Below are 24,779 nucleotides of genomic sequence, written 5' to 3' on the forward strand. Positions count from 1 at the left end.
AGTAACTGAAAGAGAATGCACAAGAACAATTTCTCACTACACTTGAGCACTTCCAGCACATAGCAAGCATCGTCTGCTTGTGTTGCAACATGCTCCATTTTGACGAGAGCTCAGCAGTCAGAGTCGGTCTCAGTCATTTCGCGAGCACTATGATTAGACTTTGTTGCGTTTGTGGGCTGCAAACGTAGCGACTGGTAGTATGTCAAGCTGCGACATCATGTCCCTCTGCAAGGCAGCAAATGAGCGGACTGGCTGCAGCGCATCGGACTGCCGCCATGCGATCGGTGTCAGGATTTGTGCGTTCACGGCCGTCACTTTACACCGGAAGATTACTAACGCAATAGCGTTTCGCGAGTCCGGTATTAGGGTAAACGCAAGCACAAGGGAATAGGGCCTGGCCGTTTGACCGTGTCATTCACAGGATGTGCAGAAGCGCAAATGTGAATGGTCTGCACGGTGCAGCCATCTGGTGGCACAGAGCTTAACCACACACAGTAGCAGCAACGAAATGTATTCTTCTTTCCAGCAGACCTTTTTGTTGGGCTAGTTGGTGCATGTTACTGAAGTACTAAAGCGCCAAACAGACGACACAAGAAGAGACATGGACAAGCGCTCGTCCGTATCTCTTCTTGTGTCGTCTGTTAAACGCTTTAGTACTTCAGTATTCTTCTTTGCTGCTGGTGTAAATTTTTCACAAGAGTGTAATTGTTAACACATTGTTTTTGTAAATGTTTAAGATGTTTTACACTTGATTAGAGCAATGTTAGCTCTTTGTTTGGCTGGTTAAGCTCTGAGCCAACGGGTGACTGGACCGTGGAGACCGATCAGGTACGTCTACGCTAAAGTTCCTTCATCAGTTTGAGTTTATGCCTCCACCGTTCCGTCTAAAAGCCCAGCTCGCCTGTGGTTACCGGAATACCAAACACGTTCGGCGATGCGACAGAATGCTCGCAACGCACGCTGCTTCAGTAGCTCTCACTTGAGGTCGACTGCCAAGCAGCTGGCAGAGAGTTTAGAGAGACTTCACGCGTTCGCTCCTAGAGAACTGGAAGTCGACGACCCGACGTGCCATCATGACGCAGAACTAGTGGGAGCTTAACCACGATCACTCGGCGAACGAGTTCAGGAGAAAATCCATGACTATGGAGGAGGGCAACTTGTAATTAAAAAGACTAAATTATGGGTTTTTACGTGCCAAAACCACTTGCTGATTATGAGGCACGCCGTAGTGGAGAACACCAAAAATTTCGACCCCCCCCCCCCCCTCGGGGGGTTTAATGTGCACTTAAAAATACGTCCACAGGTGTTTTTGCATTTTGCCTCCAACGAAATGGGGCCGCGGCGGCTGGGATGCGATCCCGCCACCTCGTGCTTAGCAGCCCAACACCAAGCCACTGGGCAACCACGGCGGATGTAACTTGTAATCGTCCGTAGCCCTCTAATATGAGATGTTTCACACAAGCTGTGGTGCGAATGATCAGCTGTACCCTACGCGTCTACAAAATTTGTCCGAACCATTTCAGGGGCCCTTTAAGTCAAGCTAAAGGGATAGATTAGTTCTCGAGAATCTGTAAGACGTCAATATTATCGCGAACAAAGCCTTAATAATCGAGAAATTGAGGTAAATGCAGAACATGGTTAGAGACTCCCCCAGGACATTCAAGCACCTGTCCGATGACGAAAGCACACCTCTGTTAAATTCTGCCACTAGTACTCAACCATCCGTTGAAAGAAACATCCTTATATTGTATTATAAGACGAAATAAAATGCCACTTGTCTAGTTCTATCATTTTAAGAAAGAAGAACTCATTGAAATTAACCTTGACAACGACGCAGGCGGTCGAACTGTTTCATTTTCGCTCGACTCCGTGCCACCCACGCTTTCGCTTTTCACTAGTTTCGTTATCGCGTAGTGCTACGCTGGTTTTGCTGGCTCGCTAAACTCACACCAACTGCAAGTAGCAGAGAATTCAACTTCCATGTGATGTCGTGGGATACCCGAACGGTCCACGCGACTTGACTAAAAAGCAGCTGCAGCGGCGGAGCCACCAGTCTGTCTTGGCTCGGTAGTGCCGTCTGTCGGGCGGGGTTTCATGGCAGCAAAGGGTGGTATATGGTGGTGATGGCGTATGCAACGTCACCCCCCCAGTTGTGTGGAGGGAGATTTGAATTTTGAATAAACCGTTCGGACCCTTCATATGCAATTTTCTCGTGAACTAAGTCTTTTCATGGCGTGAAACAAGGGTTGCGAGGTTGTCTGGATTAGTATTTAAGACGGTCCACGTCGACTTAGCATTTGCCTTTAGTGTCCCTTTAATCAAAGCCACCGCCGCTGCTATTTTGATTATCTCGCCGCCTCGAACCGGCGTTCTCGCACGCATGTCCGCTGGTAGCCATAGCCACCACCGCGGCAACGCTAGGCCAAGCTACTTCAACGTTCACTGCTGTTGGAAATTCACCGCTGTTAGTAATGGCGCCGACTTAGCCTTTTTAATCCTCGCCAATGGCTTCGAAGCTCGGGAAGTATGGCGCGTTGTATTTTGCCGGTTTCTGAAAGTAAGTTTTGCTTCAATACAAAAATGTTATGCGGTGAAGCATACGCAGAGAATTGCGAAGCTTAACAAGTGTGTGAAGGGGCAATTGTCAGGTGACCCAGTATCGATTCCTTAATTACACATGCATGCACCAGCCATCTGTTGTCACAGTACGAGCACCGGTATGCCGAATATGTGTACTGGCAGGCCTTCAGAGCTTTTTCCGACGTATCTGTGGCGATTTGAGCCCTTAATTACAGTAACAAACATGCATTCATTTTATGGGACTGCCCGATTTTTCGGACGTTTTCATGGCCTCTAGGGAGCCCGAAAAATTGGACGTTGACTGCGTGGTGGAAGGAGGACGAGAGCAGAAAGGACTGACGCATTGAGGAATGAATGGGAAAGGAAGTGTGCCGCCACTTCTTTGAAGGAGCTTGAGCTGAAAACACAAAGTGTTAGCTGACGCCGAGATGCAGGTGTCCCTCAGTCAAACCAAAATGAACTTTTTAAAGAGTTGTGCATAGGCTGAGAATATGTCAGGAAAGTTGAGGTTGACTTTCCAGCTGCTGAGAGAGAATCTCAGTTGTGGCAAAGCTCAAGCTTCATACCATTGAGCTCTCTATCAGTTGATAGAAATAGCTCGTATTTGAAAATATTTGTTTCTGTATACATCTCCTTTTTAGTCGTATTTCAGAATGTTCGACTCGATTTGCAATGGGTTTTGCCATATCTTTTGAAGATATTTTATTCGCTGTGCACTTGAGTAATTCCTCCCTTCTGTTTTCTTTCGGAATAAAATAAGCACTACACCTTACTGTTCACACTGGATTAAGTTGTTTTTTTTTTATTTTTTAACATGTTTACTAGAGAGTGGCAGCATCGGGTGACATGATGTCAGCCCGTCTTGACATAGAACAAAGTTCTGTGCCACTCAGGAAATTTTGCAAAGGAACTCGGGGAAAACCTGGAAAACTGAGGGAATTTGGACATGTCAACTTGTCAACCTTGTAATCGTCAACCTTGCCAACGTTGTAATCGTCAATTACCTTCCACGACTTACATTTTATTTATCCTTTGCGGCACTGCAGCTGCAATTGTAAATGCGAAGGTAACATCTGAGAATCACAAACCTTAAAGGGGACACTGAAGTGAAAAATGATTTCTTCTGCATCAGTAAATTACAGTTCTACAACACCAAAAACACCACTCTTACAGCGATAAGACGCTTGGGAAGCCGGAAAAAGCGCAAGAACGAAATACAGGTGGCGACGCCTACTTCAGTTCCCACTCCTGGGCGCTGTGATGTCTTGGACTTTGATGGCATCTTCTAGGGCCTACTAATTATATATAGCAGTACAAATTGACTACATTGTGTTCTAAAGGAACCAAATATTAAACATGGCAAGTTTTGAGAACTTTTACTCAGCCAACGTGGCCCAAATGCGAAAACATACTTTGGAATCCCTGATGTCACGCTGGCGTACCGGCGCTGGGGTTTTGGCGCGAAATTCAAATACTGATACTTGGACCTTCATTTTCTCATCTAATAATCAAACTATTTTTTTTTTAAACGACTGCCTGCAGGGTTCTCAAACAATGCTTCATTAGTCTAAACTGATTTATTGTTTCACTTTAGTGTCCCTTTAACAAATGGAATTATTTTTAGATTGTGTTGCATTGCATACATAGACACCTCTGATTTGACCTGTGTGGAGATTGCTCAAAGTGTGTTGAAGAAAAAAAAGCACTGAAAGATGGACATCAGGGTGTCTACTGCCAATGTGAATGTGCAGCTGTGTAGTAGGTTCTCATCTTTTGTTGATAGGCAAACTTCTAAAATGATTGTGTGTTAAGTGCATTGCATGTTAAATTGCTTGTTTAGTTCCTGTACCAGAAATAGTTTTTTGCATTCAGAGGTTTGTCCATGTCTGTAGACAATTAATTTCACAGCAAAATTTAAGATGTTCGGTTTGTTCTAGTGCAGTACCTCTTTATTGTGCAATAAATGTAGTAAATTTTCAGCAGAGTTTATTTGTATCCAAAAGGGCTATGGCACAGATTGCAATTGCACGAATGAAGCAAGGCAGCAATGAAATCGTATCCACTTGACAGAAACCTTGAGACTAGCACTACTTTCAACATATGTATCCCCAAATGTGCGAAGCAATACATACTGTCCCAGTGAATATTTAATTGTGAGCAATTACACTGGACACTCCAGGCGAATTTCCGCCCTCGGCACCAGTGCGATGATGTTCCATATAAAGTCCTAGTGCGACAAGGTTGCGGTCGCATGCTGTATGCTGTAGGTACAAATGAAAGCTTGTGAGGGTGAACTGAGAAGGATGGTGGCTTGATTTCGCACGCACATGGGAAGGAAGCGGGGAGGCACCACACTGTCTTTCATTGCACAAGGCAGCAGTGGGAGGGAGGGAGGGAGGAGGGGTGGGGGTGTACTACCGCGCAGCTCAGTGTGACCGCACGGGCCCCATCTTAAAAGTAATCTGTGGTGGGTGCAAAGTCTAGGTGCAGCTTCATGTGCGCTGTGTTCTCGCTGCTCAGTTCATGTTGAACTGGGATGCAGCACGAAGGGCAATTCGCTCGCTGCTGATACCACTCTTCCTCACACCAGTGTTTTGACAGCAAGTGTCCGCGGTCATCGAGTAAGATGTGTTCATGTTTGCCTGTGCATGCGTGACACCATGCTTGTTAGTTTAGTTAGTAAGCGAATGTTTACAAGTTTATACTGCTGATAAAACTACTATCCTTACTTTGTATAACAGTCTAATAATTTGCTGTCGTGTGTTGCGACACAACGTACCTGAGCACATGGGGGTTGGACCCTCCCGCGTCTAACCGTGCGCGGCTTTGCCATGTCCGGGGAAAAGGGGATCCTGGGAGTTGAGCCAATTTCGGGTGTTTGGACCTTTACGGCCCCTCGGTGGAGGCAACACACCTCTTTGGCCTCGGCTTCACGTAGACGGCACCCCCGGACGGACCCACCCAGGGGAAATCGATAGTTGCCTTTTCCTGTCCCCCTCTCCATTCTGCGTCTTTCTTTCTTCCTTTCAATCTTTCCTGTCTTCTCCTCTCTTCTATTTACTTCCGACTTTTCTGGCAGCGAAGGTTAACCTTGTGTGAGTGGCCAACCTTGGGTACTCCAGATTGGGTTATAGTAGCACCGTACAACTGGCGAGGGCTTGTCTTACTCGTAAGACTTGCTCCGTCCCCGTGTTGGGCTCGGTGGTGGGCGGTTGGCACTGCTGCTGAACTCAATACCCCTATATGGCTTCTAATAAACCCCGTTCCCTTGATCGCCCTCTAAAAAGAGGGCGCACCGATGCGACGTTTCAATTCTTTTTGAAGAACAATCAAGAACACTTCCCTAAGTACCAAGTAATCCACAGTGAAGGCAACAAGAGCGTGCGTAAATTCTCCCCCTTCTTGGTGGCGAAATGCCTTGCAAACACTATAGAACCTGGCTACAAAGCCACAAAGATGTTCAATGGAGACCTGCTCCTTGAATTGAAGGATAAAACTCAACATGATAAAATTAATGACTTGAAATGCATTGGCCATGTAGCAGTCACTGTGTCGGCACATTGAACCATGAACACGAGCCGTGGAGTAATCTCTGAAGGTGACTTCTTGGACCTTAGTAACGAAGAGCTGCTTGAAGGTTTCCAGGACCAAAATGTGATCAAGGTAGAAAGAATCCTAATCCGCAGGAACAATGAACAACTTCCAACAAAGCACATTGTACTAACCTTTGGTACTAGTGTGCTGCCTAGTAGATTGGATGCAGGCTATATCAAAGTACGTGTTAGGCCGTACATCCCAAATCCTCGACGGTGCTTTAAGTGCCAGAGGTATGGGCATGGATCTCTGACATGCCGAGGAAGGCAGACTTGCACGAAATGCAGCTCGAACGATCATCCATCAGACACTTGTGACTTATATCCACATTGCATGAACTGTGATGGAAGCCATCCAGCTTACTCCAGGACGTGCCCTAAATGGAAGGAAAAAGAAGAAATCATTGCACTAAAAGTCAAAGAAAATATAACATTTCACGAAACAAGGAAACGTCTTTTGTACTTAGATCACACAAGCTTTTCCGAGGTGGCGCGACGGGGGGCAGTGTCACAAATGCCTCGAGAGTCTACCGCAGCCACTGATAGTGGTCCGGTAATCACTCTGCCTGCCCCCCTGGTGGCAGCAGCAAGTGCCGCTCCATCATCATCGAAAATGGGCATGCAGACTTCAGTTCCGCAGGTTCCAAAGCTAAACTGAACTCCACGGCCTGGGACGCAAGTCTCAGCACCTAGTTCACAAACCTCCAGCGCCTCCGAGAAGGTTATGGAGGTTGATGAAAAATCCCCGGTGTCGTCGACGCCGAAAGATCAGCGCTCTCACAAACGCGCTAGAAGAGATAAAATACCTGCAACTGCTCAAAGAAAGGGACCGGTAACCTAAACGGTTACCGTCCTTGTATACATATACATATCTATATCTTTAACACGTGCTCTTGAACACAAACAACAAAAATCTTCCTCAATATATCTACACAAATAATTCAGTGGAATGCGAGGGGCCTATTTAAGAATCTAGATGATGTTAAAAATCTACTAGAGGAATATCAGCCACGACTGTTCTGTGTTCAAGAAACACATTTTAAGTCTACACACAAGAACTCCTTAAGACAGTGCATGATTTTCTGTAAAGATAGGAATAATGGTAATTCTTCGTCAGGTGGTGTGGCAATCATAGCCCAAAGGTCAGTAGCATGCCAGCATGTATCACTCCAGAGTTCATTTGAAGCAGTGGCTGTTCGGGCTATATTGTTCAACCAACTTATAACTATTTGCTCCATATATATATATCGCCTGATGAACGGTTTGACACAGCAGAATTTGAAAAGCTGATTGACCAGCTTCCCGAACCCTATATAGTAATCGGAGACTTCAATGCTCACAGCACATTCTGGGGTGACTCAAAATGCGATGCGAGAGGACGGGCAATGGAAAAGTTCCTTCTTTCATCTGGAGCCTGTCTAACAAGACAGAGCCAACTTTTTACAGTCCTACACACAACATGTATTCGTGTATGGACTTAGTCATAGGGTCAGCATCACTTCTTCCATACCTGGAATGGAGAGTTATTAGTAATCCATATGGGAGTGATCACTTCCCAACACTCCTAGAAACAACAAAGTGGCACGATGGACCAGCTTCATAGTGCAGACTGGTCGAAATTTAGAAACCTGTGTAAATTGTCCCTGGAATATGTGGACCACCTGGGTGTAGAGGAACTGACCACCTACATCACTGAACATATCATCTGTTCTGCTAAAAACTGCATACCTCAGTTCTGCACAGATCAAGTCAATCCAAAACCATGGTGGAACAAAGACTGTGAAACCGCAAAGAAATGCCAGAACAAAGCATGGAGTAGATTTTCACGCTATCCATCAACAGAAAATCTAATAGAATTTAAGCGGTGCAAAGCAAATGGCCGCCGTATCTGCCAAATATCCAAAAGAGAAAGCTGGACACGCTACGTATCCTCCATAAACTCATACACAGATGTTAGCAAAGTGTATAATAGGGTACGTAAACTAAAAGGGCAACATTCAAATCCTTTTCCTTTCATCCTTGGCTCTGGCGATACAATAGAAGATCAAGCAAACACTCTTGGTGAGCACTTTCAGAGGCTATCAAGCTCCGAAAACTATACCGAAATGTTCTTACACCATAAAAGAATAGCTGAAAATATTTCTCTGCGTCCAAACAAGTTGTCATTAGAAGGATACAACAAACCACTAACATTCCATGAACTCAAGCTTGCCCTAGGCTCTTGTGGCAGCTCGGCTCCAGGCTCTCACACAATAACTTGTGAAATAATCAACAGTCTGCCTTATGAGACCCTAAACTGCATCTTAGGTCTTTACAATAAGATTTTTGCAACTGGTCATATACCTTTATCTTGGAAAGAGGCAATAGTCCTAGCAATACTCAAACACGGCAAAGACCCTTCCTTAGTTAACAGTTGCAGACCAATTGCACTCACTAGCTGCTTACTTAAAGGGAAGCTGAAACGGTTTTCAATTTCCATGAATTGCTGGGATTGGGAAGAACAGACCTAATAATTTATGGTTCCGAAATTTTTTTCTTCGTTTCATTAATATATGGGGCGGAAATCGCTTTCTAAATCAACCCCGCGGACACGCCCTCATCGCTTCCCGGAGCGCCGGGTGAGGTGGTTGCCAGAGGAGAGAACCGGCGAGAGTGAGGTCACTGGCGGGGACTGAGCTGCCGGACCGGCGTGCTGGCATGCGCTGGCATGCCTCTTTCCGTCCTGCGCTTTACTGAACGACGCTACGAGCGATTTGCCGCCGCCACCGCTCACGTTTGTTTTGCGGTTTTCGTAAACTGTTCTTTCCTTCTGTGCTGCGTGAGTGCCTACAGCCAAGAGCGCCCAACATGCCCTCGTTCTGTGCAGCATTCGGCTGCGCGAACACACGCGGGCGAGACGATGTGGTGTTTCACAGGTTCCCGAAGGACAAGAAGCTTGCAGCGCAGTGCAGTGAGGATAGATAAGTTCGTGCCGACGAAATCAACTGTGCTGTGCTCGGACCATTTCCGCGATAGCCGGATAGCCTTGCGACAAATGCGGAAACGCGTTGTTGCAAGCGTTGCTATACTCTGTTTCATACATAAGGTGCAACGCTGTGGAGGCTTGAGATACTTCTTGCAGTGGCTGCGTTCGCACTTAGAAAAAGTTCGGTGTTTCTTGACCCGATTTTTGAGAAAACTTTTCATATATAAGCTCAGTTCTGAATGAAAAAAAAAATAATTTACCCATAGAAACAATTTGTGTACTTATACAGCTGCTAACACGTTCTTTTAAATCAATTTTCTTTTCGGCATTCTTTAATTGCAGCCCGTCGCGGCAGCTTCACGTGCATGCTCACGCGAGCAAACGCCGCTGGCACGCTGCGAACCATAGACGGAAACGCGCAGTAATAAATTTTGGTAACCGGACTTCGTGCGTAGCTTCCACAGCGTTGCACCTGAGGTATGAAATGGAGTATAGGCTTGCCTAGTGACATTCGACGTACGGTTGCAGTTATCATGTTTACCACACGGCGGTGCTAAAACTGCCTAAAGGCCAGAATACATGGAGCGAATATGCGACGAATAGTCGGCGTTCGATGCCCGGCGGCGTACGCGCGACGCGCGGTGGCGGAGAAAACGTCGTTCACCGCCGATCCAGCTGGCGCAGAAAAGTTCGTCGGGCGGCGACGATACTGGAAGCGCCAAACGAGCGGCGCCCCAAAGCGAGCCAATCAGGTCTCACTATCTGCCCCGACTTCCGGCTAGGCTTCCCCGCTTGTCTGTGTATCCCGATCCCGCTCTATCGTTCACGCCGGTCTCCTGCTTTTCGTGCTCATGGCATCCAAAGCGGTTAATAAGTTAATAACAGCCATGGTTAGACAAGCTCACGTGCGCTACTTTCGGGTCTGCTTGCTTCAGCCGCGCGCGCGTTGAGCCACAGAACAGAGCCGCGGAGTTGGAGGTGCTGAAAGTTGTTTACCCGCCAAGTGTTGCCACAACGCATAGCATCGCCGCTTTCTTTAAACTACATCGGCACATGAATCTCTCAAACACATAAAAAACACTAGAAATCATTTCTAAACAAAATTTTACACGTTTTTAGAGTGTTCCGCAATTCAAAAGCGATAATAGTTGTCGTTAAAGTTCTTTTTCTTTGTCATGTGTTTCACTACAGCGCATTTGCCTCGTCTATATTTGAAGTAGTGGCTTAGCGCGAATCAAACTGCCTAGACACACCGATAACAACGCAGCGACTCACCGGCGGCGTCACCGGTGTCTTCGCCCCATGTAGCGCAGCCCGACGAACATACGGCGTCGCGGAGCGGCACATTTTCTGCCGCCCGAACTTCGTCGTGAAAGTTCGCTCCATGTATTCTGGCCTTAATATCTTTATGTCAACACTAGCATGGAGCGCGCATACCGATTCTTGATCGAGCCACAATCGCAAAGTCGTCGAACCATATTCTGAAAATTACACATATAATCCCCCTGACCATCTCGATCTGGATGTGTATGATAAGCAACTTCCATGACTGTACCTCGCAGCACTGCATGTGCGCGCTTTGAAATGCGGCACTTATGTTCGCGATTGTGTATCAACGCTCAGAAAACCACGGGACTTTAGACAAGCAGCGGCAAGATGCTTGACATCGCGGAATTGTACCCGTGTTTACAATCTAATGAGAAGTTAGTGCTTCGGCATTCTTCCAGCAGCAAGTTCCCAGTGACACTTTAGCGCATTTTTTCTCCCATCGTTGGAATGTGCAGCTACATGAAAAAAAAGCAGACGTAACAGCTAAGATTTCCAACACGCGAGAAGGTGCACACATCGCTCTCGCTTTTGGCACACTCAACATCGTCGTTGCCGCCGTTGCCGCCATCGTTTTCCGTATCGGCTGTCGGTTCGAACATGTACGGCGAAAATACAAGCTGTCCGAGACAGCGAGAACGTTCTATAATGCTTACAACTCAGCTGTGAAGCCAGAACAGAACAGCGTGCTATGCTCTGAAACGGCGGCATGCGGCGGCGCCGACCGGCGACTGCCACCATTGACGTCACAGCGGCTCCGACCAATCACGGGCAACAGCGGCGTTCGCGCGATACCCTGAGGCGCTGGTGCACGTTTTCATGAAAAAACAGCCGCTTGCGCTTGTTTCCGCTCTCTTTGAACGAGATATTCGTGTTCAGGGGACTCAAAACTGTAGAATGCCGCAGAGAACTCATTTTTTCCGAAAAGTGTTTCAGCTTCCCTTTAAGGTATTTGAAAAAATGATTAACCGTTGCCTTGTGTTCTTTTTGGAATATAATGGTATATTCGACACTCGCCAATCTGGCTTCCGAAGAGCGAGGTCTACAACCGATAATCTTGTTCTCCTTGAACCTTATATACGTGATGCATTTGTACACAGCCAATACTGTCTATCTGTATTCTTTGATCTTGAGAAGGCATATGATACTGCCTGGCGATACGGTATTCTGCAAGACCTGTCATCCTATGGAATTTGTGGTAGTATGCTGAACATTTTGCGAAATTACTTATCTGAAAGAAAGTTCCGCATAAGAATTGGCAATGTACTATCGCGCACTTTTATTTATATTTTATACTTTATATTTTATACACTTTTTATAAACAAAATGAACTCTCTCCGCTCTGTTATACCATCCATGGTGTCTTATTCTGTCTGTGTGGACGATATCCAAATCAGCTTTAAATCTTGCAACCTGTCAATATGTGAACGCCAGATACAGTTGAGTGTTAATCGGTTCACGGAATGGGCAGACAGAAACGGGTTTAGATTCAGTGCAGGAAAGACTTCCTGTGTGCTGTTTTCTAGACGAATAGGGGTATGTCCTGACCCTTGCATTACGATGCATGGGAGAAGCTTGGTAAATGGAATAGAACAAAAATTTCTGGGTGTAATCTTCGATAGTAAGCTAACCTTCATGCAGCATATAAAACAGTTGAAGTTGAAATGTCTTAAAACTATGAACCTTTTAAAGATTTTATCTCACCAGTAGTGGGGAACAGATACGTATTGCCTCCTATCTCTTTTTAAAAGCCTTGTGTTGTCACGCATAGACTATGGATGTATTGTTTACCAGTCGGCTTCAAAGACAACACTTAAAGTACTCGATCCTGTCTATCACTTAGGTATCCGCCTGGCACTTGGTGCCTTTCGTATGAGCCCTGTCCAAAGTCTCTATGCAGAGTCGGATCAGTGGCCACTGGATTATCAGCATACATATCTCAGTCACCTATGCAATAAGAACCATGTTGCTAAAAGAACATTCATGCAAAGCACTCATAAGTGATGAGTCCACAAATCAGTTGTATTTAAACAGGCTGTCACACGCCCCGCCGTTCCCGTTAGCAGTAAAATCTGTTGCGGAAAAACTTGGAGTAGTTTTCACAGATCTGCAGGAAAGTGACTACGTTGAACTCATCCCATCTTGGGAGCAATGTGTACAGTCTCCTGTGACTTGTCCTTTACAGAACTTAACAAAAAGAGTTGTCCAAATGCCCTCATCCAGCAACATTTTTTGGCCCTTGAAGACAAGTATAGATCTATGGCATTTTTCACTGATGCTTCAAAGTCTGCAACTTCGATATCATGTGCAGCCCATGGCCCAAACTTTTCCAACTCTAAAACCTTGCATAACCATAGCAGCATCTTTACAGCGGAAGCGTACGCTATTCTGATAACTGTTGAGTACATAGTACAGTACAAAATACAAAAGTCTATAATATACACAGATTCTCTAGGCGTTGTCACAGCCCTGTACTGTGGCAAAGCAAGCCGAAACCCCATATTAAACATGCCCCTTAAACACATTCACATAGCGTACACACAAAACCTTGCTCTTGTTGTATGCTGGGTGCCAGGACACTCTGGGATTGCAGGCAATGAAATGGCGGACAAAAATGCTGGACAAGCGGCTCATCGGGATACCGTTCATGTAAGCTGGACACTTGGTGTGGACATGAAACCTGTGATACGAAAAGCGCTCCGTAATCATTGGCAAGCTGAATGGGACAAGGAAGTTGAAAATAAGCTGCATCTGCTCAAACCGCAGTTAACCAAATCTTTTCCACTGAAGCTTGATAGACACACCGAAGCCACCCTGGCACGACTCAGCATAGGACACACTTATGGCACACACAAATACCTCTTGACTGCAACTGACCCACTGACGTGCACACGCTGTGATGAGAACTTAACCGTCCTACATGTCCTCATTCAATGTCCTGAACTTCACCAAGAGCGAGTGGCTCATTTTAGGGAACTTTACTCAAATCATATACCCCCCATCCCTCAATGTTCTTAACAGAGGATGCATTTTTTAACTTTAAAAGAGTGCTTAATTATCTTGCAGAAGTTTACTTTCTAGACATCGTCTCATATCATCCTAACCATCAGATTGTGCCTCACAGGTGAGACACAGTCTGATGCACAAGAGTATGTCTGAGCTCTCGCACTTCTTGCATAAGCAAGAATTGTACAGCAAGGGACTCGGACAATCCACAATAATTTAACATGTGTGCCTGTAACCAATGCATTTAATTCCCTATATTTACCTTAGTAATTATAGTAGAATTCATGCACTAGTATTTATAGATCTATCTTACGTGTAGGCATCTATACAGCCTTTATTTTAAGTCATAGCCCTAAACTCACAATTTTACTAAACCAAAACACATGTCCTAGCGCTCTTTGGCCTTAGATGCCCTTGCGCCAATAAACTTCAATCATCATCATCATCATAAATAATTTGCTGTCGTAATTGACGTTTCCCCTTTCGAGCGAAACTGCGCATCTTGCATGCTACAAAGTTAGGTGGAATGCCAGTGTATTTTATAGTAAATATTGGGGAATGATATCCTGAAACTAATGTGTGTGAGTGCTTTCATTTGGTAGAAAAGGTCCTTGTGAACACGTCCAGGTGAACAAGTCCTTGTAGACAATTAATTTTTACACTGTACAATGAACACATTTTTAGTGTTACAACATTTTAGTGTGGTTGTCGTTGTGAGTTGTCTGGACAATTAAAAATTTTCACTACATGCTTGACTGGAAAGGTACCAAGTGATCACTTGAGAACTTTGATAGAGAAATGCTTGTTTTCCTATAATTTAGTCTCATGTATCGTGTCTGAAGTGTATCACATGACCTGTGGTAGCATGCTCAGATGGTCAACTTAAAAAGTAATCAAATGCCAAAAAAAGAATTTCTTTTTTTCGTTAACATGGAATGGACAGGTGATGACTGCCATTCAAGTTCATTGCCCACATGTCCAAAGATTTTTCAGGACGAACCAGCCATTCAGTTCGATGTTTGCGTCCTTATACATTTCAATGTGGTGTGGGTAGAAAGAGAACAGGGCTGGTATAATGTAGGGATTCCTTTCACTTGATTCTATTCCTTTCTTATCATCAACCATTCGTGATTAGCCAATATCCTAATTATAGTATGGGTGGAGTGCGGCTCAGGCCACTGACGAAGTGAAAAAAAAAAAAGCATTGGATTAGAAACATTACATTATCCCAACCTAGCTTGCAGCATCAGAGGACAGCAAAGTGACGGGTTCAGTCAATGAACACATGCATCTTCAGTGAATCATTATGACAAAAGGGTCTTCATATGAATGAAAGTGTAAAGGTTTAGAAGTCAGCATGCTTGACTGACAAATTTACATGCATGGCTCGGCACTGTGTAGAGAAAGCAGAATGAGTTTTCACATGGTATTACATTGTGCAAATAAGCTTATGGGATGGGGGAAAGCATGACTAAATGATGTAGTGATGAGTGACCACAAACACACATGATGCACAATAAAAAGGAAAATTCGTTAAGAAAGTAACATACAACACGTCTCGGAGGCAGCTTTGACAGTATGTTGTAGGCATCATGTACTGTACTATCACTTATAAAAGCAACCTTTATTCTCCTTGCTTTTTAAAATTATGTATGCATGATGTATGCAGCAGTTTGTTTTATTATCGTGAATATCAAGTATTTGTGATGCATATTCATGGTACTTACATATTCACAATATTTGTTTGTATTCTCAATATATGCTACTTATTCATAATAAATGTTCGTAGTTGCCATTATGTATCCATGTTGCAGTTGCAATATTTCTTGCTGTATTTGATTTTGATATTACTTGTTCTATTTGTTACTTGTTTTCTTTTTTTTTTCAGACGAACTTGTGCATGCCAAGGAGCAGACTCGGAAACCTGTGGAGCTTCCTTTTCATTTGGCTGCTCATGGAGCATGTATTATAATGGCTGCAAGTATGCAAGGAGCAAATCTGTTCGCAAGTTCAAGCTTTCAGAACAGTCTGAAGTACGTGAAATCTTTGAAGGATGATTGTCACATCTGCTTGCTTTTGCTGGGTGTCTTGTAAGATCCTTCTAGTGCTTGTCATGGCCTTTTAGGTGTGTTTTCATCCCAGCTTACTTACAACTCACTTAACCCTTTAACCCCCAATCCTGTGCTGTTCTCATCATGGGAGGTTGTACCAAGATTGCCAATGAGGAGTCACACTCGTTGAGCCCGATGTTGTTGCGCTCACACTGACAAAGAGGAATTACGGTCGGGATTGAGGGAAAGCTACCCTGAAGAGTGGCTTTTCTTTTCTTTTTAACATTTTTGTTTTAATTCTAACCGGAAACCAACTAGGTAACAAATTTTCTGAATCAGAATGACATAGAAAAAATTATGACTACCCCAAAAAAATTGGGAAATTTGGTGAGTTCTTTTAGAATTTACTTTTACGTAAATTCTCATTTTCAAAAGTCCTTTCATATCATGAAATTCTCAGTTGGACAGCGTTCATTTAGCCCTGCCGCTGTCAATGCTAATGATAAGAGCATCCTAAAAGTTATCACAACCATTTCTTAACGTGAAGCAGCATTGCAGTATAGGATATATCTAGTCTTCGACTATATTTTTTCATTGGCTTTAACAAATTTAGCTATATTCGAAAACATGCAGGAATAATAATGTACACTGTATTACAATATAAGTAAAGGCCCATCTGCTATTATAGGCTATGGACAACTGACTTTTATGTTTTTGTGATAGGGTTGGGCGTACAATGTGGGCTCACATGCTGAATGAGGCTTATCTTAAAATAAACTCTAGATTCTTTCTAAAATATTCTACTTATTTTGGGCGATATTTGGACAAGCTGTGCCACTTATTTGGGTTTGTCTAGAGAGGGTTATCTGCTTGTTGGCGTACATTCACCTGGTCACCTTGCTTTCATGTGACAAGTGACATTGCCATGTATAGCAAGCAGTGATAAGATGACTGCTGTGTTAGGACTCTTTGTGTAACCCTTCTGTTGACTTAAGTAACAAGAATGTCTTAAAACAGAAATGTTATGATTGCGCAGAAAAATTATATGTTACAGGTCTTGCTACAGTTTTGAAAATGTAAGAAGGTATTCCTTTATACAGCTAAACCTCGATATAACGAACTTCAGTATAACGAAATTCCTCCTATAACAAAGTATTTAACTTTTCATAACCTCTTGTCCGTAGAACACCATTTATTTAGAACCTCAATATAACGAAATTTTATTGCCGCCGCAAGGGAATACCAAGACAATAAATGGAAACTTGCGCAGACGCAGATAGTCAAATAATTGAATTACAAGTGGCTGCTTGCAACCACACCTCTCCAATCGTGCGCCGCGACAAGCGATCGCCGAAGTGGAGCCGCATCATGTTTTGTATAAAGTCCAAATGCAATAAGATTCTATCGCGCCCCGCACACTGTATGTTTTAGGTGCGAGTGAAAGTGTGCGAGGACGAAACAAGGAAGATGGTGGCTTCAGAAGTGATGCCTTCCCGCGTGAGCAAAGGGAAAGATAGGAGGGGAGCGAGCTCGCGGTAATGTGATCAAGTGTGCGCGAGGGGGCGGGCACGCGCTTGTTCTAATTAAAAATTTTCCACATATGTTTGCACATATGTCACTTTGACCATCTTGTAATGCAGATTACTGACTTGTCAGTTCGGTAATATAAACCTAGTTTTAAATAATAAATTTTGCAGTGGAATATGGGCAGCTACTCATAACAATACCTGTCTTACTTTGTGACACATAGGAACAGGAGCTTGAAGATAAGCTGCAGCAATTGGCTACTGACATGGCTCCCCTGTATGCTAGAGTTGCACCAGAATCGTACAAGAACCAGGTATGTTTTCATTTTTGTTGGTCTACACACACTAGCTGTTGCTTTTTGAAAAATAATTTCGGTACAAAATTTGCCCTTTTTCTTGTTTTCCTTCACAGACTGAGTTCGAGTCTGAGGGGATATCGTGTAGGTTGGGCTTGAAACCAGGAAGGCCATTTTCAGGAGTCACAGCCTGCGTGGACTTTTGTGCTCATGCTCACAAAGATCTACACAACATGAATAATGGCTGCACTGTTGTGAGTATCTTTTAAGAAGTTAATAATTTTAATGTTGTCGAACTGTTTTATGTGGTTGCATAGATTGGCTGCTTGTGCTTCGAAGAGAATGTTATGCAAGTTGCTACAGGGCAATCCACTGTTATGGAGAACACCTGATTAGATTTCTAGGCTTAATAGTATCTCAGTTTTTGCATAAATGGGAAGGAATGTTGAAATTGTATTGACCAAATAGGGTGTTTTCACTAAGTGGATGACCCTGTTCATTCATAGAACACAAACTGATAAAAACGGCAAGCTCAAGCTTGTTCTAGTAGCCAGCCTAAGCATCTCCTGTATGCTGGTGCAATACTGCCAGTGTTGTGAATCGGCGATTTTTTTCCATTGTTAATGTAGCCAGGGACTCGAGACACTTCCATGAAATCTAGTTTCTTTCCTTGGCAGTTACGTAAAGATTGCATAGTTTTTTTTTTTTACATGTATCTCCCATGCAACTATTTAAGATGATGTCAATGTCATTGCAGCACGTCATCTATTTCATCAAATCAGCACTTTTGCATGTCTGTCCCTGTGTCTTGTCGTCCTTTGCAATGTTTTCACCCCGTGTTTCTATCACTAATTAACTTCATGATTATTACATGTTCACATCACCTTGCATGACTACCAGCACATCCTTGCCCTCAGGAGGCACCTTGGCACTAGATGCTGGAGATATCAATTCCCACAGTGCCTCTGTAGGTGCCTTTCCTCTTTGTAATCACAAGCCTAATTACATTGCAAGGGGAGGGAGGAGGCCTTTTTAGTGGTGGTTTTAATTCATATTAGGTAGGTCTTGTTTTGCACTACGAGCACAATTCATAAATGCATATTTGGCTTAATGCTTTTTCAGGTAGTGACATTGACAAAATATCGCGGGTTTGAGAAGGGTGACGATGAGCAGCTGCACGTGCTTCCATTGTATGTACTTGACGCAACTGATGAATATGGGAAAAAAGATGGATTTTATGAGAAGGTAAGTGCTTTTGACTGCAGATATAAAAGGCCAGGAAGTGTAGAGGGTGTCTGTTGTGAATGTGTGCTTGTTTTTACTGAAAGTGGCCATGACACAGTCATCCAACTATTCTCAGTTTATAATCATAACTGAGAGTAGAGGGGTCAATATGGCTATACATGCAAAAAGAATAGGGCTCTCGGGTCACATTTTAACTCGAAATTTCAATTTGAAATCACTGCCTCGAAACCCCTCCCATCAACAGCGACCACCATTTTGCATGAATCTGCCTTTTGCATTCGCTGTGGTGCCACCTTAGCATGCCTCTGCCTCCGCGGGCCGTGGTTCGCAGAGGCACGCTGCATGAAGCGAGTTGAAATGATTTTGTGCATTTGTTAGTCATTGTAATTTTAGTTTTGTGTGACTGGATACTTCCTGGGCAGGACACCTAGGCCGGCACCGACTCTGGCGTGACTGACAAATGCAAGTCATCAAAATGTGATGACGGGCTTTCGTGCAGCTACGCGACAAAACCTGTCAGCATGCGATGTGACTCTGAACGAATACATTGTCCCATGACAGGATTGCCACAACACCTGCACTTGTATTGCTATTATTCCTATTTAGTCATACTCACTAAGAATCCAAACATGTCTCGAAATTTGAAAGGCACGAACATGAGCACTCGCCAGCCGCCCACATCAAGTTCAAGCTGGGGTCGATTCCACTCAGCGGAGGTTAGCCATATCGTAGCAGCCAAGTTCATGAATTTGTCACGGTTAGACTTGCACTGAATGTGCACTAATATGATGATCAAAACTGCTTTTATAGCTCAGTTTTTACCATAGTGGCCATAGCTCTTGGCCATTTATGCAACACAAGAACGGCACATTTGTTTATATTGGCATGTGTACGGACACCGCTTGCTATTCGCTTCGAGTGCAGTAGAAATTGTGCACTGCTGATGCATAATAATGACGAAATGCTCAAAACATATATGAGCACCTCCCATTTGCATTACAGAAGCGTATCACACTGAGATGAAAAGGCATGAGCGTCCCAGGCACTTTGAAAACTGTGACAACGTGGTACGACCATGTAGTTGCCATTTTCTGGAAAGCGGGTGCTGCTGATTTTCACGGGTGGTCTATACTTTTCATACTATGGTCTAATACTATACGTATTGCTAGAGTAAACTCTGCGCACATATATGCTCATTTACAGAGCACGTATAGCTACCAAATGAAAATGCCGATGCCTGCTTAACCCACATGGCATCGAGCGATGTTGTTTATGTTGCAGTATTGAAAGGGCCATCATTTGTTGGCTGTTTGGCATAAGAGGCAAACTGTGTTTCTTGGTAATTAATATATTTGTCAGCATAACAATAAACACAGATCTACCACTTCATATAGTCGCACTTCGTTCATGGAAATGCCAGTGAGTGCGACCGACAGCCATTGATCAAGAACAGTGATGTACCGCGGTGTTGGCACTGCACTATGTCACCGCTTCTCACTTGTTGTGTGTGCGTCGTACTATGCTAAGAGTGGTTTACTTCAAGTCGGTATGACCAGGACTGAAATATAAAAGCAGTTTACTTCGTCGTACTTGCTTATCCTATGTTTCAGGTCCACTGGTAGTGGACAAACTCATAGGCTGTGTTAGGCCTAATGAAGCTGCGCTGAACGAGATCGGCACTGCCTCAAACTCGATGTGGATGGCTGGCAAGGGCTGGAAATCGTGCATTTCAACTTCGGAAGTACGTTCTGAGTCAATTTGAGCGTCAATAAATACATACACAAGTGTAGTTGCATGCGACATTCGCATTGATGGTGCGATGTTCTTCGGCGGCCGATCGCACAGCGGTCGGCACACTGGTTTTGTCAGCATCGTTGGCACAAAAGCCTGTCACACTATGATGACTCACTGGTGTCACTCGCGTTGTCGGTTGCGTCTTCGTCATACTAGTGTGACAATAGAGCTTTCCCACTGACGCAGTCTGCCAACTAGTTGGCCAAATGTTAGCGTCGGCGTCAGGTGGACTTCTTATTGACATTGGTGTCGTGTCGGCCTATATTGTGACGTACTGCACATTAACTGAGTATCATTGTGAACAACTGAAGTTTCTACTGAAACACAGCACAAATACCGTGTCATCGGCACTGCACCAACAATATAAGACTTCGCGTCCCCGTCAACTATGCTGCAGTCTGCCTGCGCTATTGAATACGCGCGCGTCATCTGCTGCACGAACTGCAGACGCTGTACAAAACATTTCCAACACTCGCCGCTAGGATACAGCGCATGCGCACTCGGATCATGCAAAAGGCGGATTGTGTGACATCGGGAAATGTGGGGCCACTGCTTTGTTGTCTTCTCCGAAACAGTCTGAAACCACATCGGACAGCTTGCTCCACATGCTCTGGCAACCAGTGGCGGTGCAAGGGCGTTGTCGTTGATTTGTGCCCACAATTGGTTCACTTGCATGGTAAAAGCAGCACAAACCAACGAACGCCTGCAGAAGCTATCAGCATGCAAAAGCATGGCCTTAGGCATTGGCTTCCGTTACTCTGTGGGAGCCGTTGCTAGGGGTGCGTTTCATTTCGTCACCAGTTAGTGTTGCCAGACTGCTGCACGGTTCAACTGTGATACAAAAATTAAAACACAAATTTTCTACCGCACAGATGTGCCCATAGTTTACCAGCTTGCTGTGGGACGCACATGGTTTAACATTCAATGCTTAATGAAAGCTCAAAAATTTGGTGTCACAGCCCCTCCTAACTTGTCAAGAGACATTTAGGTGATCTGCACACTATAGATATGCATCTCTAGCACTGCTGCACTGATGAAATATTCTGCCAAGTCATTTGGGTGGAAACATTGGTGAACAAGTGGCCTGTTTAGCTCTTTGCCTCAGGATGAGCTATTTATGTTGTATGAAGTCAGTTTGTATTGTGCTTTACAGTTACACAACTTAATTAAAGTAAAAACCTGGTGTGTGGCAAAAGAAGTTCCAGTAAGGACTCTGTGCTTGCAGATTTGTTTGCTTTTATTGTTGCGTGTTGTACTTTAAACACATTTGTAGACTTATTGTGGCTATGTGCTCGTAATATTAGAATTATACCATTTTCGAATGAAACAAAATGCTTGGGAGTAGAGACTGTATTGATTACTTGAGTGGCACATGCTGCATCTATGAAAAAGATACTTTGCTCTTTATTACAGTCGACTCTCGTTACAATGGACCCTGATAACCCGACAAAAAATATCCGTTTTATCCGAAGTCCGTAATACCCGAGGTGCCTCACTTTCGAAACTTTCGTCGCAATGTCTAACAACTTTATCGGAAAGCGTGTGATGAACAGCCAAAGTAAAAAAAAACAAAAAAAAACGCAGTTTTGCTCAAAAGGACAGCATAGATTGCACTAGCAAATTAAGCAAGATAAGCACAGCAGCAGCCGCGAGCGAATTGACGTTTGTGCTGTCTCTCGCTTCACTGCGAACTAAATGTCGAAAGCACAGCACATATGAAGCTACTGGCACTGGACGCCCTTTGTCCACATCGCAGATTGCTTTCAAGATACGGCGCCCGCGCGGCTGTGCCGTTAACAGCAGCCACCGGAGTAGAACCCCGCCTCTTTCCCTTGCCTGCCCCCACTCCCGTGCCTCATGCACAAAAGATGGCGTGCTTCCGCCCCGCTTTCCTCCCTTCCTCGTGCGCAAGATATTGAGCCGCGGTTGTCGGCTGACCCTCGCAATTCGCCAGCCCATGTCGACATGACAAAAGTCCACTTTATATGCCCGATATTGACAAAAATTGCCGCTAGTTTCGTCCGCTGCAGCCGACAGTCCATTGTAGCGCCGTCCGTTAAAAGTGAACTTCGTTGCATTAATAAAATAGGTAGAACAAACTAAGGCTGAAATATGGTCCATTATATTCGAGTCTGTTGCATGCGGGTCCGTTGTAAGGAGCATATACTGTATCTGTGTGAGAAACTGCTTGAAAAAGTCCTTGCCGTAGCACATTGCTGCCAATTTTAAAGAAAATGTTTTATGCAGCAACTCAAGCCTGCATTCACTTCTCCTTTTCATTTTACATTATGTTTATCATGGAATTGGTAGTTCTTATGTTAATTCTTTTAACCCTTTAAGTGTTTTGGACGAGCTCAGCTCGTCAGTGCAATCCTGGTTAATTTTGCTTTGGATGAGTTCAGCTTGCTAATGGCAATAATCTCGTTTGCAAAGTGATTTGGATGAACTCAGCATGTCTGCATAATTTTTCTTCTACTACATAGTTGGCTGCAGTGCCAACATTTGAAATCTGTGGCTATATTGCTCTTTTCTGTTTTACTACACTTTTTCGGCAGCTCAAAGTCCACATTGATTCATTCAGTCTTCATGTTCTATACAACATAAGTAGCCATTTTGCGAGCACTGGAGGGGCGTGATTAAATATTACAGTCTGTGTTTTCTGCTACATATATGGCAGCACTTTGTCAGCGCTCAATGACTGCGTTTTTGGAATTGTGCGCCTTTTTCGCCTTTTGGCAGATTTGGAATGATGGCGTCTGCCACTGACAACTTGCACGTGCATTGCGTGCGCAAAAGAAAGCCGCTTCTCAACTCTGACAGTGAAAGTGAGAGGGAAAGCGATGCACTTTGTTCTTTGAGCAATGAGAAAGACTCACTCGGAAAGCAGCTCCAGAAGGAAACTAGGATCTGGTGCGAGCCCTGTAGCAAAGCTCTCTGCACTGTTCTATGCTTCACAAGTTCCACACAATTCATAACCTGCCTTAGAAGTGCAAGAATGCACAAAATTTTTCTTTGGTGAAACATTTTGCTTTGCAGAATAGTTGATTTTGAAACAGGGTAAAATAAAGCATTTTTCCTTGTTTCTAACTGTACTGTTTGTGGCGATGACACATACATATGTATTACATATTGAAGAAGTAAAATGAGGTTTTCATGCTTAAAACATAAAGCAAATTGGTGAAAGGGCTTTAAAGGGTTTTCGATGGAGTGAAGTTTGAAAATAAGTAATAAAGAAAAGCAAAATAAGGTCACTTCAAGCCCAAAAATTAAAACGCTTAGAAGGTTCATTTTGTTTCAGTGTAATATGCAGTAAGCTTTGCAAAAATTCAAAATCTTCTGTAGTGTATTATAGGGGTATTACTCAGGCTCGCGCGTGCGCACCTGACCCTTCTCTGGATCGCACAGCGCCGACGGAGCGGCAGTCGCTCCCTAGCACTTTCGCAGCAGCCCTAGCAGTCAGAGCTGTGACCCCTAACCCGCGGTTCGCAGTGAGTTGCGACCACGGCGGGTTCAGGCCAGTGGGGACAGGGTGAGTCTCAACCTAAGGTGTTTATTCACCTTAGAGTACAATGATTCCAACAGACAACAGCCACAACACACACAAATACAACACAACACAAAACCTCAGCGGCGGAGCATTCCGCACGTCTGGGGCGAAACAAACCGCACAATGTGGGAACCACAAAAGAGGCTGATAAGAGTTCAGCTCACCGAAAAGTGGATCCGCGCTCGGGCCCTGGGGCGGTGAGTCGCACACAAAGGCCGGGCGCAACACAGGGGGACGGCGTGCGGCGGTCTCAGCGGCTGATTTGAGATGCGGCCTCTCGCAAGCTCTTCCGCCGTGAGACAGAGATGCGTCGGGGGAATAGCGCTTCTCCCGAGCGGCGGAGAGGAGTCTCCCCGGTTCCAAGAAAGGGAAAGGAGGGAACGGGGTGCCTTGGCTGCAGCGTCGCGGCCAGGCGCGAAGTGTAGCGGGAGCGGCGGGGGTGCCCTCTCCCCGCTACCCTCCGCGAGCGAGCACGTGATTATCGCGTGATAACCGCGTGGCCGCTCCGGAGATATCGGGATGCGCGTGCGATCCCCACATCCCCCCCTCCTTAAAATAACCCTTTAGCCGCTAAGAGGCCGCCGTCACCTGAGGCTTTCCTGCGAGAGGGGGCATGCTACTCCGACAGCAACACGGTTTGAATCCATGTTGGTGAGGGAGCAGCTCTAGCTGCAGACCGTCGTTGTCGCCGTGTAGGTGGTCGCGAGCCAGGCCGGAACGTTGAACGATGTCATGGAGCAGCTTGACAGCAGCGGGATGCAGCAGGAGGCAAGAAGGCCGCTGGGTCCAGGTCACCTTGCGTCTCGGCGGCGTCACCTGCCTAGTCGGACGTGCCGGGTCCGTGGTGGCG

General features: G+C 44.8%; 1 protein-coding gene across 16 annotated transcripts in view; it reads left to right on the top strand.

Moving 5' to 3' along the window:
* The window catches only part of Tet (Ten-Eleven Translocation (TET) family protein), a 220,285-nt gene that overhangs the window by 170,337 nt on the left and 25,169 nt on the right, over positions 1-24,779 (top strand). For 15 of the 16 annotated variants that reach the window (XM_065452040.2, XM_065452034.1, XM_065452032.1 and 12 more), the window contains 4 exons: positions 15,359-15,503; positions 17,272-17,361; positions 17,460-17,597; positions 18,466-18,588. In XM_065452040.2, the coding sequence (XP_065308112.1) occupies positions 15,359-15,503; positions 17,272-17,361; positions 17,460-17,597; positions 18,466-18,588 (496 nt within the window). Of the gene's footprint in view, positions 1-15,358; positions 15,504-17,271; positions 17,362-17,459; positions 17,598-18,465; positions 18,589-23,121; positions 23,164-24,779 lie in introns of those variants that run through there. The other variant, XM_065452046.1, reaches the window with a different exon arrangement.

This window comes from Dermacentor albipictus, chromosome 1, assembly GCF_038994185.2.
Source record: "Dermacentor albipictus isolate Rhodes 1998 colony chromosome 1, USDA_Dalb.pri_finalv2, whole genome shotgun sequence".
Classification (NCBI taxonomy): Eukaryota; Metazoa; Arthropoda; class Arachnida; order Ixodida; family Ixodidae; genus Dermacentor; species Dermacentor albipictus.